We start from the raw sequence: 15,000 nt of genomic DNA, 5'->3' as shown, positions 1-15,000 counted from the left end.
ACACACAAGCATGATCACGTTATCTCAAATCATGTTACACAAGAATATATGCAAATGCAAACGCACACGTGCGCACACACACGCGCACACACACACACACGCACACGCGCACACGCACACATACACACACACGCACACATACACACACACACACATGTAACAAGACATACAAACCTGCTTTCAAGCTGTCAGTAGACTGTTTAGAGACCAAGCTGGACAGAGATCCTACCACTGAGTTTCTCTTCCGGAACCTGCATTCAGCAAAATTATACAAAGGTGTTTCAGCCACTTAATCAGAAGCTCTTACCTACTGATACTTAGACACCTGATACCTACCACGTACTGTGCTCTTAATCAGACACCTGACACCTACCACGTACTGTGCTCTTAATTAGACACCTGACACCTACCATGTACTGTGTTCTGAGAGCCCCTGACTGCAATTTCTGGATTTGCAGGTAGACTGGAGCATCATACTAACATAACTATAACTAACATTGTATAACTAATATATAACTATAACATTATATAACTAACATTTAACTATAACTAACACTGTATAACTAACATATAACTATAACATTGAACAACTAACATATAACTATAACTAACATTGTATTACTAACATACTATAACTAACATTGTATAACTAAACATAACTATAATATTGTATAACCAACTAACATATAACTATGACATTGTATAACTAACTATAATATTGTATAATGAACATATAACTATAACTAACATTGTATAACTAACTATAATATTGTATAATGAACATATAACTATAACTAACATTGTATAACTAACTATGAACATGCGACTCTAATCATTTGTCCACTGACCTCCTTCTACTGAATAACACGAGGATTTCAGGGTAAACAAATAAACCCTAATGTTTTCCATGAGGGACCAGAATAGTGCATAACTGGCGTTATTGGTGTTACTGATAAACATGTCCAGTGTTCCCATTTGTTTGGACAAACGATAACACCGAAAGCAGCTTCTTATGATTCAAAACACCAACATTCCCTTGCGTTGTATGTGCCGAGAAGGTAATACCGCTCACACATGACATCAGCTCATGCGCACACACAGCAGTCTGCCTCTTTCTGATGACTTCCAGCATACAGCCACTTAACACTCTCTGCATGTGCTTCCAGTGCTGTTGCCATGACGACCATGATACTGCCACGTCTTAATACCTCTGACAGGTGTGCAGGGCCTCTTTGATGGTTGTCATGGCAGTCTGGATGTCGTTGTGCTCGAAGGTCATGGCTGCCTGCATTACCAGGATGCTGCTATAGCCCAGCGCATGGTACATGCTGTCCTTGGACCTGTAATACACAACCACACACACACTATACCATGGTACATGCTGTGCTTAGACCTGTAATACACACACACACACACACACACACACACACACACTCCTGTACCATGGTTTGAGTAGGTCCAGTGCTTCAGAGAACTTGTTGTTGAGCAGGAGGTTGAGGGCTATATTGCACTCCTCTATCGAGGTCAACAGATCCATCTTAGAGGCCCTGTACAAACACACACAGATCCATCTTAGAGGCCCTGCAGGGGGAGAGAGGTGTTAACATGCACACACAGACAAAAACACATACATATACACACACAGGTTTATACAAATGCACACACACACACATTTTGTATGTTATTATACAAAATGGATCTGTACATTCTGTAGATTGTGTACATATATACCCAACCATATACATTGTACATTGTGTATATAATCATAATATACATATATTGTACATACATTGTTAATATATTTTGTACATACATAGAATATATATATTTATCTGCATATATATATTTTTCTCTATGCACCCCTGTTTCCTTTCCTCAGTTTGGACAGAGCACTCTCCACCATTTCACTGCGTGTTATACTGTGTATGACTATGTATGTGACAAATAAACCGAACTTGAACTTGAACACACACACACACACACACACACACACACACACAGAATTGTATTTTTCTCCAATCAGAGCCTGTTTTACAGTGGTCAACAAGTCAGAGCTTGTTTTCCAACAGACGCATTTCAGATCGTCCAATCATGGCACTTGTCCCCGAGTCTGTGGTTGCAGACACACTGAACATCGTATCTGTTCCAGTGGCGCGTTCTTCTTCTTCAGGTACAGTCATTTGGCCATTATAAATTATTTTCTTTCTTCTGAATTCTACTTGTATAACAGTTAATGATACAGACATGTCCAGCTCTGTCTCCTTAGTCAAACCTCATTCTAACCCAAGTCATCCAGCCAATCACAGTCCTCCGCGGTACATGAGTTTAGCTTCACGGCTGATTTTCCCATCTCCAGGGTACCTACAGTGAATCGTATCTTGTTAAATCACAGTCTGTATCTTGTACACTTTGACCTCACACAGTCAGCTTAAATCCTGCATACAGCTCCTTTATGATGGACTTCTGTACCCAAACGTCATGGCAACCACAGCACCATAGCAACAGACGCCACAGGAAATAACATGGTAACTTATCCCTCTCAGCTGTCTTTGCCCTTTAATCTCACACACACACACACACACACATATACTCTGCCTTTCACTATTGCACACATGCATGTGCACACACGAACACACACATACACACAGCCACTATAGTGTGTGTATAGTGTAATGGTGTATATGTAACAGCCACTATAGTGTGTGTATAGTGTAATGGTGTATATGTAACTGCCACTATAGTGTGTGTATAGTGTAATGGTGTATATGTAACAGCCACTGCAGTGTGTGTATAGTGTAATGGTGTATATGTAACAGCCACTACAGTGTGTGTATAGTGTAACGGTGTATATGTAACAGCCACTACAGTGTGTGTATAGTGTAACGGTGTATATGTAACAGCCACTATAGTGTGTGTATAGTGTAACGGTGTATATGTAACAGCCACTATAGTGTGTGTATAGTGTAACGGTGTATATGTAACAGCCACTATAGTGTGTGTATAGTGTAACGGTGTATATGTAACAGCCACTATAGTGTGTGTATAGTGTAACGGTGTATATGTAACAGCCACTACAGTGTGTGTATAGTGTAACGGTGTATATGTAACAGCCACTATAGTGTGTGTATAGTGTAACGGTGTATATGTAACAGCCACTACAGTGTGTGTATAGTGTAACGGTGTATATGTAACAGCCACTACAGTGTGTGTATAGTGTAACGGTGTATATGTAACAGCCACTACAGTGTGTGTATAGTGTAACGGTGTATATGTAACAGCCACTACAGTGTGTGTATAGTGTAACGGTGTATATGTAACAGCCACTACAGTGTGTGTATAGTGTAACGGTGTATATGTAACAGCCACTATAGTGTGTGTATAGTGTAACGGTGTATATGTAACTGCCACTATAGTGTGTGTATAGTGTAACGGTGTATATGTAACTGCCACTATAGTGTGTGTATAGTGTAACGGTGTATATGTAACTGCCACTATAGTGTGTGTATAGTGTAACGGTGTATATGTAACTGCCACTATAGTGTGTGTATAGTGTAACGGTGTATATGTAACTGCCACTATAGTGTGTGTATAGTGTAACGGTGTATATGTAACTGCCACAATAGTGTGTGTATAGTGTAATGGTGTATATGTAACTGCCACTATAGTGTGTGTATAGTGTAATGGTGTATATGTAACTGCCACTGTAGTGTGTGTATAGTGTAACGGTGTATATGTAACTGCCACTATAGTGTGTGTATAGTGTAACGGTGTATATGTAACTGCCACAATAGTGTGTGTATAGTGTAATGGTGTATATGTAACTGCCACTATAGTGTGTGTATAGTGTAATGGTGTATATGTAACTGCCACTGTAGTGTGTGTATAGTGTAATGGTGTATATGTAACAGCCACTATAGTGTGTGTCTAGTGTAATGGTGTATATGTAACTGCCACTATAGCGTGTGTATAGTGTAATGGTGTATATGTAACAGCCACTATAGCGTGTGTATAGTGTAATGGTGTATATGTAACAGCCACTATAGCGTGTGTATAGTGTAATGGTGTATATGTAACAGCCACTATAGCGTGTGTATAGTGTAATGGTGTATATGTAACAGCCACTATAGTGTGTGTATAGTGTAATGGTGTATATGTAACTGCCACTATAGCATGTGTATAGTGTAATGGTGTATATGTAACACAGTAACAGTGTCCGTGTAACTGTTCAGCTGCTGGGTGTGTAGAGCTCCAGGAGAGCTAAACTTACACTGGGATTCGGTCATAAGCATCTTCAAAGCAGTCCTGCAACGCAAACAAAAAAGTCACTAATGTAAACCCCAAAATACAAAAACATCTCAACACACGTCCTAATCCAATAAACACACTCTCTCAACACACGTCCTAATCCAATAAACACACTCTCTCAACACACGTCCTAATCCAATAAACACACTCTCTCAACACACGTCCTAAGACAATAAGCACACTCTCTCAACACACGTCCTAAGACAATAAACACACTCTCTCAACACACATCCTAATACAATAAACACTCTCTCAGCACACGTCCTAATAAAATAAACACTCTCTCAACAATATTCCTAATACAATATTCCCACAAGTGTTATATAATCAATGAAAATATGAAGCTAAAAAAAACAATCTTTTATTTGTAACCCTCACAAATAGAGAATCTCAGAATTTAAAGTTCCAAAGTATTGATTCTTAGGCAATATATTTATCATCTAAATATATTATCATCATATAATCCTATTTCACAGCACAGTTAGACTCCTATATCATCATCTCTATTGCCATTGTATCTTGCAAAGCTGAGCACACACACACACACACACACACACCTACCTGTATACACAAACACTTGTATTCACCCATACTGTACACACACACACACACCCTGTCACTCTCATTTTACCCTCTCAGCAAAACAAGACTGAGCTGCCAACTCCTGTAGACTGAAAGAACTGACCTTTCTCACTCACACACACACACACACACACACACACACACACGCACACGCGCATACACACGTACACACACACGCTCACACACTCACACACACACACTCACACACGCACACACGCTCACACACACACGCTCACACACACGCACGCTCACACACGCGCACACACGCGCACACACAGTCCTTCTCTGTGGAGTTCTAATGGAGAGACACTTTTGTACCACCTGCTGTAGTGATAAATTACTTTAATAATAAAGGCCGTTTCTTCTGCTCTCCACCTTCCTGGGTGTGTCTAAGTTTCACACCACCCGAGGCTTCTGCCTGCTTGTAATTACAGCCTTTACCTTTTTAAAGGCAATGTCTATTGTGTGTGTGTGTGTGTGTGTGTGTGTGTGTGTCCAAGTGAGTCTGGTTACACCCACTGAGAAAAGTCAAAGAACCTATAGTGAGAACAAAGAGAGACAGGCAGGCAGACAGAGAGATAGAGAGATAGAGAGAGAGATAGAGAGATAGAGAGAGAGAGACACACACAGAGAGACAACCAGCACCCTCCATGGACTCTGAAAGGTTAAGATTGACAAGCCATAACAAGTGTCTGCTGGAATGCTGATTACTCAGTGAAATTAGTTCATCATAACATGATTCTGTTCACACGCAGCGCTACACTCCTGATCCAGCGCTACGCTACACTTCTCCTGATCCAGCGCTACACTCCTGATCCAGCGCTACGCTACACCTCTCCTGATCCAGCGCTACACTACACTTCTCCTGATCCAGCGCTACACTACACTTCTCCTGATCCAGCGCTATGCTACACTTCTCCTGATCCAGGGCTACGCTACACTTCTCCTGATCCAGCGCTACGCTACACTTCTCCTGATCCAGTGCTACACTACTTCTCCTGATCCAGCGCTACACTACACTTCTCCTGATCCAGCGCTACACTACACTTCTCCTGATCCAGCGCTACACTACACTTCTCCTGATCCAGCGCTACACTACACTTCTCCTGATCCAGCGCAACACTACACTTCTCCTGATCCAGCGCTACACTATTCTCCTGATCCAGCGCTACGCTACACTTCTCCTGATCCAGTGCTACACTACTTCTCCTGATCCAGCGCTACACTACACTTCTCCTGATCCAGCGCTACACTACACTTCTCCTGATCCAGCGCTACACTATTCTCCTGATCCAGCGCTACGCTACACTTCTCCTGATCCAGCGCTACACTACACTTCTCCTGATCCAGCGCTACACTACACTTCTCCTGATCCAGCGCTACGCTACACTTCTCCTGATCCAGCGCTACACTACACTTCTCCTGCTCCAGCGCTACACTACACAGCTGCTCTGTGAGGGCAGTAAGGATCAGATGTGTGTCCTGTAATCCGAGTGACTGCAGCCCCAGCAGTTGAGCCTCACAGCACTGAAGTTTCCCCTGCTCGAACACGGCAGCTTATCCAGTCAGAACCACTAAACCACGCAGTGCTGAGGCCCCACAGACTCGAGCTCACTGCTGGCTCCACCCACTCAGCCTCCCTGTGGCTTGGAACACAAATCAGGCTTCTGGTGAGGTTACTGTGACAACTCAGTTAAATTAAAATGGACAGCAGGATCTTGGGACCTGACAGACCCAGCTCACTAGTGGTTTCACACACACACACACCTTACGCTCAGCATATGATCACACCACGCACGCTCGGCACATGACCGGCAGCAAACCCAGGCCCATGGAAACATGGATGTTTCCATTAGACACAGTGAATTGGACCTCTGTCACGTAGCAGCGTAACAACACCTGTTCATTATGAAATGCGGTTGAAGAGTTCACAACACAATGTGTTCAGTGAGTTTATCAGACCATCTGGAAGAACAAACCTGACCTGCTAAACACAGTATGATCTTCCGTTTCAACTGTTAGTTACTCTTTGAAGATGGCAGAAGTCCTAGCCTGTGACTCTGCCACTCAAATATAGAATCACACACACACACACACACACACACAACACTCACACACACACAACACTCACACACACACACACACAACACTCACACACACAACACTCACACTCACACACACACACACACTCACACACACACACACACACTCACACACACACACACTCACACACACACAACACTCACACACACACACACACACACACACACACACACACACACACACATTCACACATACATTCACACACACACACACACACATTCACACACACACACACATACATTCACACACACACACACACACACACACACACACTCACACACACTCACACACACTCACACACACACACACACACACACACACACACACACACACACACACACATTCACACATACATTCACACACACACACACACATTCACACACACACACACATACATTCACACACACACACACACACACACACACACACACACACACACACACATTCACACACACACACACATACATTCACACACACACACACACACACACACACACACACACACACACACACACTCACACACACACACATCACACACACACACACACACACACACACACACACACACACACACACACACTCACACACGGGTCTGTGCTGCAGGTCTGCTGCTGTGAACCTCTCACTGTGATATGGAAGCACCACTGCTCTGTAGCCATTAACCTCCTCCTCCACTAACAGCCACGATCCACCCACTCCGTACTGCGCACGCACAAGGTCAGGGTGAGTAATGTGTGCCATGGTGCTCGCGGGGAACACGCGCGGTGTCCTTCATCGCTCACGCACTATTCTCGCGCGCTCTCAAAAGCGGCGCTGACCGAGCTCGTTGCTGAGGTGCGATACCCTCTTGCCTCTATAAATAACGCAACACACACACACACACACACACACGCGCAGCTGCCCGTGCCAGGCCACCAGCCCCGTGCACTGCGGATAAAACCTTACTGCAGTGCTGCATGTGCGTGTCGGTGTGAGCGAGGGGTTCCTCGTGGATTCGGCAACACTCCGATTACAGCTAAATGCGCCGGTGGGGTCGCACGCGACTGCGCGAAACGGCCTCAGCTGCAGGAATAAACAGCAGCGTCGCACTGGACAGGCCCGCGAGCACGGTAGCGCGCGCAGCTGGGGAGGGTTGCAACAGTCCCGATGCTGTAACCTGCAGGGCGCGCAAACCGTGACCCCAAACCGTCTCGTTACGCTGGTCGTGTGATATTCACACGGACGCCTTCAAACAGGCGGGTGTTGTTGTTGTTGTTGTTGTTATTGTTGTTTTGAGAAGTTACGCCGCTGCGGAAACGTCACAACGCAAAAACTCTCCTCACGCGGCAGCAAAACAGCTCGCGGATCCTCCGCGAGACGGCGGCGCGCTCGTCAGTGTAGCGCTGGCTCAGGAGAGCCAGGCACGAGGCCGTTCACGAGGCTATTCCACACGGCTTCCTAAAACTTCCGGTACTGCGTGTGGCGTCTGGGACGGGCGGACTGGCACGCGGACTGACGCGACTTTAAGGGAATAACGACAGATGTTGCACGCGACTGGGAGACGCACATATAAATTACATTAATGACATTTATTAGGTTAATATTCGAGACAGCGCGTGCGTGAATAATGCTACAGCCCATCTGATACGATCAAGGTGACAGCCGCCCCGTGCGCTCGCGCTCGTCTCACCTCGTCCACGTCGCTGCTTTCAGCTCCGTTACCAGCACGAGCCATGTCGCGTCCCTGAGAGTCGCACGGCGACGTCGCTTGCGGAGTAACGCGCGCGGGCGGCGGGGCCAGCGCGAGCTGCGGGAGCGTCGGAACTCAGACGTCGCCCGTATCGCGCGCGCACTGCCAACGCATGCCGTCCGGTCTGCGCGAGCGCCTGCTGCTCGACGCCGGGGTTCGGTCTGTCGAAGGAACGCACGCGAATGCAACGCGAGCAGCGTCGTCGGACTGACGTCCCTCGCGCACGCCCACCGGGCCGGTGATGCGTCAGGAAACGTAAACAAACAAGGCGCGAGCGCGGTCGTTTAAAAACGTGGCAGTTGGGCTCCGAAACGACCCACAGCGCGCGCTTAAAATAGGGGTCTGTGCGCGTGGCCCGTCGGGTGCCTGATAAAGGACACGCTCGCGATGATCGCGCGCCTCGCTCCTAAAACACCAGCATGTCCTTACGACAGCGCAGACACTGCGGGACTTTAAACTCGTCTGTACATGTTCCTTTATCTTCTCTAGGCTCCACACCAAATGCGAGGCTTGTGCGGTGCTTTATATATATCGCATTTTATTAATTTACTGAGCGACATTCACACTACTCGATTCCCCTAACAAGATATGCAGTGAAACCGATCGCATATCAGCGAATTGAGAAGTTAGTGACACTCACTCACACGGTAGACTCATTTCTGCCCTGTAGTGGTGGGGTTGAAATTGTACACCACACCAACAAGGAGAACGTGAAAACTCAACAAATGAAAAATCTGATTCACAGCAAATAGCACACTTTTAATCACAATGAGCAGTAACAGTATGGCTTTACAGAGTCTGAGAACCATACAAAGAAAAATATTTACACTATAATCTGTTAAAATCCATTAAAAACAGTCTAGAAAAACTGGATAATTTTATACGAACAGTATAATGGGTTTAAAAGAGAGAAACGTCTTAACACTGGCTGACATTTGTATGTACACACACTCTAAATATAGCAGGACAGATGCCAAGACAGCAAGCTTTTGGGATTTGATGTTTTAGTATTCACAATATCTTCTAGACGCAAGTACATAAACACAGTTGAATGCATGTGTATATTCAAAACTAGCAAGAATGGCTATAAATGACATAAAAGCATCCAGTACATGAGTGTAATGAAAACCTGGCCCATACTCACAATGACACGTACCATCACAGAACCCAGTGGTTTAGGCATGACTTCCTGTACAAAGAGTGTGGTTTAGGCATGACTTCCTGTACAAAGAGTGTGGTTTAGGCATGACTTCCTGTACAGAAGGGTGTGGTTTATACAGACACTGGCGGGAACACGTTCATTGAGCAGCTACACTAAAAACAGCAGCTTCATTTCCTCAGTCTAATACAGTCTCTTGCTATTGGGTAATGCTACATGGTAATATGGCATTGGGCGGGGCTTAAAGCACTGCTGTTCATACGTCCTCCTTAGGCACGGCAATGAGGTAAACGTGAGTGTGTGGAAAACGTGAGGCGTGAGTGTGGAAAACGTGCCAAACATGCAGTGGTCACGCCTCACGGTGCAGCGCTGCCGTGTACGAGACTGAGGTGAGGTAACGGGACCCAAGCCGAGGAACCCACCGGTCCTGGAAGCCTACCACACCGTCACTGCTGTGGGTTAGTGGTGGGTGGAGCCTGGTGTGGGCGGAGCTTGTTCGAGTGGCTTGGGGAGTCCTCAAGTGAACGACGTGGACATTCCAGCAAATTACCCACAAAGAGTAGTGACTTTAAAATGAAGGACTTTAGACTGCAGGCTGATAAGTACATTAGTGATACGTGGTGCATACATAATGCTAAACAGTCATTTAATGGAGAGAGAGTCCTTAATGCTTTATGACAGACGGGAACTGTGATGAGAAACTCTTCCTCCAGTTCCAACTGGTCAGGCAGTAGCAGGTGTCCAGCCATTCAGAGCTCTGTAGGTCCTGAAACCAGATCCTGGAACTGGTCCCACCATCCCACCATGACAAACATCAGCGTTTCCCAGTCTAAACTGCAGGACGCCGCTGTTAAAGACCCACCCTCACCCACCCCCGCACGTGGGATGACGGGAAATGGAAAAACTGGTCTCGGGTCATCTAAGAACAGCAACCAAATCAACATGTTAAGCAATGCTGCTACTGACTCTGACCCAACAGGCCATTTTTCTGTAAAAAATGTGTGAGCACGTTAGTGTGTGTGAGCGAGAGAGAGGGGCTCTAAGCAGGGCTGAAGTGTAATCTCAGGTCACGAGTGTTGTTTAACCGCACCATCAGTGTTCCAGTTAAAGTGAATGACCCCAACATGCACTGTCACAGCAAACATCTACACTGAAATCTAGAAAGCGTCTCGACAAAACTCCAGATGAGTGTCAGCTCCTCTCTGGGGTATGGGCACTAGAAAAGAATGGAGGAACAGTCATTACAGCCTGCTCCAGACTCTGTGACAACGTGTGTTTGAATACATTACAGCCTGCTCCAGACTCTGTGACAACCTGTGTTTGAATACATTACAGCCTGCTCCAGACTCTGTGACAACCTGTGTTTGAATACATTACAGCCTGCTCCAGACTCTGTGACAACCTGTGTTTGAATACATTACAGCCTGCTCCAGACTCTGTGACAACGTGTGTTTGAATACATTACAGCCTGCTCCAGACCCTGTGACAACCTGTGTTTGAATACATTACAGCCTGCTCCAGACTCTGTGACAACCTGTGTTTGAATACATTACAGCCTGCTCCAGACCCTGTGACAACCTGTGTTTGAATACATTACGGCCTGCTCCACACTCTGTGACAACGTGTGTTTGAATACATTACAGCCTGCTCCAGACCCTGTGACAACCTGTGTTTGAATACATTACAGCCTGCTCCAGACTCTGTGACAACCTGTGTTTGAATACATTACAGCCTGCTCCAGACCCTGTGACAACCTGTGTTTGAATACATTACAGCCTGCTCCAGACTCTGTGACAACCTGTGTTTGAATACATTACAGCCTGCTCCAGACCCTGTGACAACCTGTGTTTGAATACATTACAGCCTGCTCCAGACTCTGTGACAACGTGTGTTTGAATACATTACAGCCTGCTCCAGACCCTGTGACAACCTGTGTTTGAATACATTACAGCCTGCTCCAGACTCTGTGACAACGTGTGTTTGAATACATTACAGCCTGCTCCAGACCCTGTGACAACCTGTGTTTGAATACATTACAGCCTGCTCCAGACTCTGTGACAACGTGTGTTTGAATACATTACAGCCTGCTCCAGACCCTGTGACAACCTGTGTTTGAATACATTACAGCCTGCTCCAGACTCTGTGACAACGTGTGTTTGAATACATCACACATCAGATTCACACACAGAGTCTCTCAACATACCTGCTGCGCTGGAGGTCACTGCTGTATGCTGTGGACTGCCCCTCTGAGTCAACATCTATACCTGTGGGAGCTTCACACACACACACACACACACACACACACACACACACACACACACACACACACACACACACACACACACACACACACACAACAAAATACTGACAACAACCAAACGATCAGTAAGGGGCAGTGTTGGGGGTGCTTGGCTTGTGGTTGGGTTGCTGCTGTTGGGCCCCTGAGCGAGACCCTTAGCCCCGAGTATCTTCTGTCTAGGTTTGGGCGGCCTGGCAGTACCCACAGCCGTCACTGGTGTTAATGGTGTGGCAGTCGGCCGTGGTGTTCTATGTCTTTCTTCTACTGTGTGTGGTGATGATGAAACAAGCAGTAGAAATCAGACAGAGTGCCTGTCCTGTCCATGAACACGTCTCTGAGACGTGTCCCGTCAAAAATCGTTTTCCCAAAATATTTCACCATGCATGTTTGTGTCCTACCTGCAGCAGGCTGTGTGTGTGTGTGAGAGACGGTACTACCTGCAGCAGGCTGAGGTGTAGGGGTGTGTGTGTGTGTGTGTGTGTGTGTGTGTGTGTGTGTGTGAGTGAGAGAGAGACAGTCCTACCTGCAGGCTGTGAGGTGTGTGTGTGTGTGTGGGGGTGCTACCTGCAGGCTGTGAGGTGTGTGTGTGTGTGGGGGGGGGGGTCCTACCTGCAGGCTGTGAGGTGTGTGTGTGTGTGTGTGGGGGGGGGGGGGGGTCCTACCTGCAGGCTGTGAGGTGTGTGTGTGTGTGTGTGTGTGTGTGTGGGTCCTACCTGCAGGCTGTGAGGTGTGTGTGTGTGTGTGTGTGTGTGGGGGTCCTACCTGCAGGCTGTGAGGTGTGTGTGGAGGCTCTCTCTCTCTCCTCTCTCTCCTTCGCCTCCTGGAGCGCGTGGATGTGTTCAGGGCTCAGCGTGTCCTCCGCGTCCCCGGTGAGGTAGAGGTTTTTGAAACGGTAATACAGCATGGAGGCCTTGAACATGATGGCTTCACTGCCCCGAAACCAGCGCATCTATCTCACACACGCACGCACGCACGCACACACACACGCACGCACCCACACACGCGCAACCAATGCACAAAACATTCACAAAGTAACGTTGTGTGTGTACCTTTCTCAGTGTGATGCCTGTGTACCTTTCTCAGTGTGTCGATGAGTTCACTGTGGTTCTGTATGTGACGAGAGGAGACTGACACTGTGCTCAACTCATCAAGCGCCAACAAACACTTACTCACATCCTAGAGAGAGAGAGAGAGAGAGAGAGAGAGAGAGAGAGAGACAGAGAGACAGAGAGAGAGAGAGAGAGAGGTCTGATTCATACTCCAGGTATGACTCACGTAGCACGTCAAAACAAGCAGTGATTTAAGTGATTTACAAAGGGCATGCCCTGAACTGCATAATATACATGTACATTTACATAATACCAGTCAACCAATAAAAGGCCTGAATCAAACAGATTAGACACGTTCAGAGCAGAAGGAAGTAAACACACAGAATGTTTGTTTATTAATGAAGATCCTGGTCTGCAAAACGCTGGTGATCCTATTTCTAGTACTAGTACCAGTTGTCTGGTATTGTTTATTACACTGAATGATGTTATAGAGCTTGTGCGTGCTGTGTATTTCTAGGTATCAGCATTGATCCCTGTATTTCTACAGTATTCTAGTTCATTGGTATGTTGGACTCTAACCTTCTGTACTGTACCAAGATATTCTATGAGGAAATGACAAAGCACTTTTGTAAGTCGCTCTGGATAAGAGCGTCTGCTAAATGCCATAAATATAAATGTATTACACTCAAATTTATACACACTCAAACCAGCCTTAAGTGTGGGTAAAACATGTATGTGTTGCTTTATGATGGCATTTTTGGTGAAGAAGAGTGTGTGTGTGTGAGTGAGTGTGTGTGTGTGTGAGTGTATGTGAGTGTGTGTGAGTGTGTAAATAAAGACTTACAGGGTTGTCAAGGGTCATGGAGATCCTAATATCACCGTGCAGTCTGTACAACATGGAGTCTGTGACTGACAGTGCAGGAGCTGAAACACACACACACACACACACACACACACACACACACACACACACACACACACAGAGTTAACAGTCACTTCCAAACTGAGTGACGAGGAAGTTGGTGGTGTGGCCTCTCACCTCTCTGAATGTCCGCTGTTGGCTCCTGTGCTTTCGACCTGCTCACAAACACAGAACACACATGCACGCACTCTTAGGGATGTGATGTGTGTGTGTGTGTCCCATCAGTTCAATCTGGCAATCTGAATTAGCCTCACTGAGGTAAATAAACACGTATTAACAAAGCCACTTCTGTGGGTGCATGGTTGAAGGGAAGCATCCGTCATCCATACAGGACCGGCCGTGTGTCGGGGGATTAGAGACCGCCCAATCAGACGAGTGCCTGCCCCGCCCCCTCACCCCGAGCTCCCGCCCTCCTCTTGCTGTTCCTGTGGCTGTGAGGCGGAGTCTGCGCCGTCATCCAGGGGGGCGTGGCTCGCGTCCGCCACGCGCCCCTTTAGTACTGCTTCACTCTCGCGCCTCCCCCTGGAGGAGGTGACCAGACCCTGCAGAGACTTCAACACACTCAGCCTGCGCTCTGCTAGCACCTTAGTCCTCTGAGAGAGAGACAGAGACAGAGAGAGAACTGAAAAACACACAGCAGCTGTAAACTGGGAGAGCGCGCGTTTCAGGCTGTCCAGGAGTGGCGCCCTCTGCTGGCGCGTGATGGCTGCTACCTGCTCCCTCTTCAGGTCCTCGCTGGTTTTCTCCTCCGCCTGCTGGTGCATGTGTCCCTCCTCCTTCTCCTCCTCCTCCTCCTCCGCCAGTCCCTCGTCTTTCTGCTCCACCTCTTTCTTGTCTCCATCCTCCTCCTCC

General features: G+C 46.8%; 2 protein-coding genes across 5 annotated transcripts in view; both read right to left on the bottom strand.

Annotated features, from left to right (window-relative positions):
- The window catches only part of LOC113568427 (tetratricopeptide repeat protein 39B), a 26,595-nt gene extending 17,661 nt beyond the window's left edge, over window positions 1-8,934 (bottom strand). Inside the window, exons 1-5 of the mRNA XM_035521280.1 lie at window positions 8,660-8,934; window positions 4,268-4,302; window positions 1,443-1,547; window positions 1,209-1,340; window positions 175-251 (exon numbers count right to left, since the gene is read on the bottom strand). Of these exons, the coding sequence (XP_035377173.1) occupies window positions 175-251; window positions 1,209-1,340; window positions 1,443-1,547; window positions 4,268-4,302; window positions 8,660-8,704 (394 nt within the window). The 5' untranslated portion in view covers window positions 8,705-8,934. The remainder of the gene's footprint in view (window positions 1-174; window positions 252-1,208; window positions 1,341-1,442; window positions 1,548-4,267; window positions 4,303-8,659) is intronic.
- Window positions 8,935-9,452: 518 nt separating this feature from the next.
- Window positions 9,453-15,000, bottom strand: part of LOC113568426 (PC4 and SFRS1-interacting protein-like) — a 6,934-nt gene continuing 1,386 nt past the window's right edge. Inside the window, exons 3-10 of one of the 4 annotated variants that reach the window (XM_026996630.2) lie at window positions 14,862-15,000; window positions 14,545-14,741; window positions 14,266-14,303; window positions 14,071-14,150; window positions 13,252-13,353; window positions 12,940-13,126; window positions 12,082-12,151; window positions 9,453-11,094 (exon numbers count right to left, since the gene is read on the bottom strand). The exon at window positions 14,862-15,000 is cut by the window's right edge and continues 181 nt beyond it. In XM_026996630.2, the coding sequence (XP_026852431.2) occupies window positions 11,070-11,094; window positions 12,082-12,151; window positions 12,940-13,126; window positions 13,252-13,353; window positions 14,071-14,150; window positions 14,266-14,303; window positions 14,545-14,741; window positions 14,862-15,000 (838 nt within the window). In that variant the 3' untranslated portion in view covers window positions 9,453-11,069. The remainder of the gene's footprint in view (window positions 11,095-12,081; window positions 12,152-12,939; window positions 13,127-13,251; window positions 13,354-14,070; window positions 14,151-14,265; window positions 14,304-14,544; window positions 14,742-14,861) is intronic. The other 3 variants (XM_035521620.1, XM_035521622.1, XM_035521621.1) reach the window with 3 other exon arrangements.

The sequence above is a fragment of the Electrophorus electricus genome, chromosome 22, assembly GCF_013358815.1.
Source record: "Electrophorus electricus isolate fEleEle1 chromosome 22, fEleEle1.pri, whole genome shotgun sequence".
NCBI classification, from domain to species: Eukaryota; Metazoa; Chordata; class Actinopteri; order Gymnotiformes; family Gymnotidae; genus Electrophorus; species Electrophorus electricus.
Note: the sequence above shows the minus strand (reverse complement) of the source record. Positions and strands in the feature narration are given on the sequence as shown.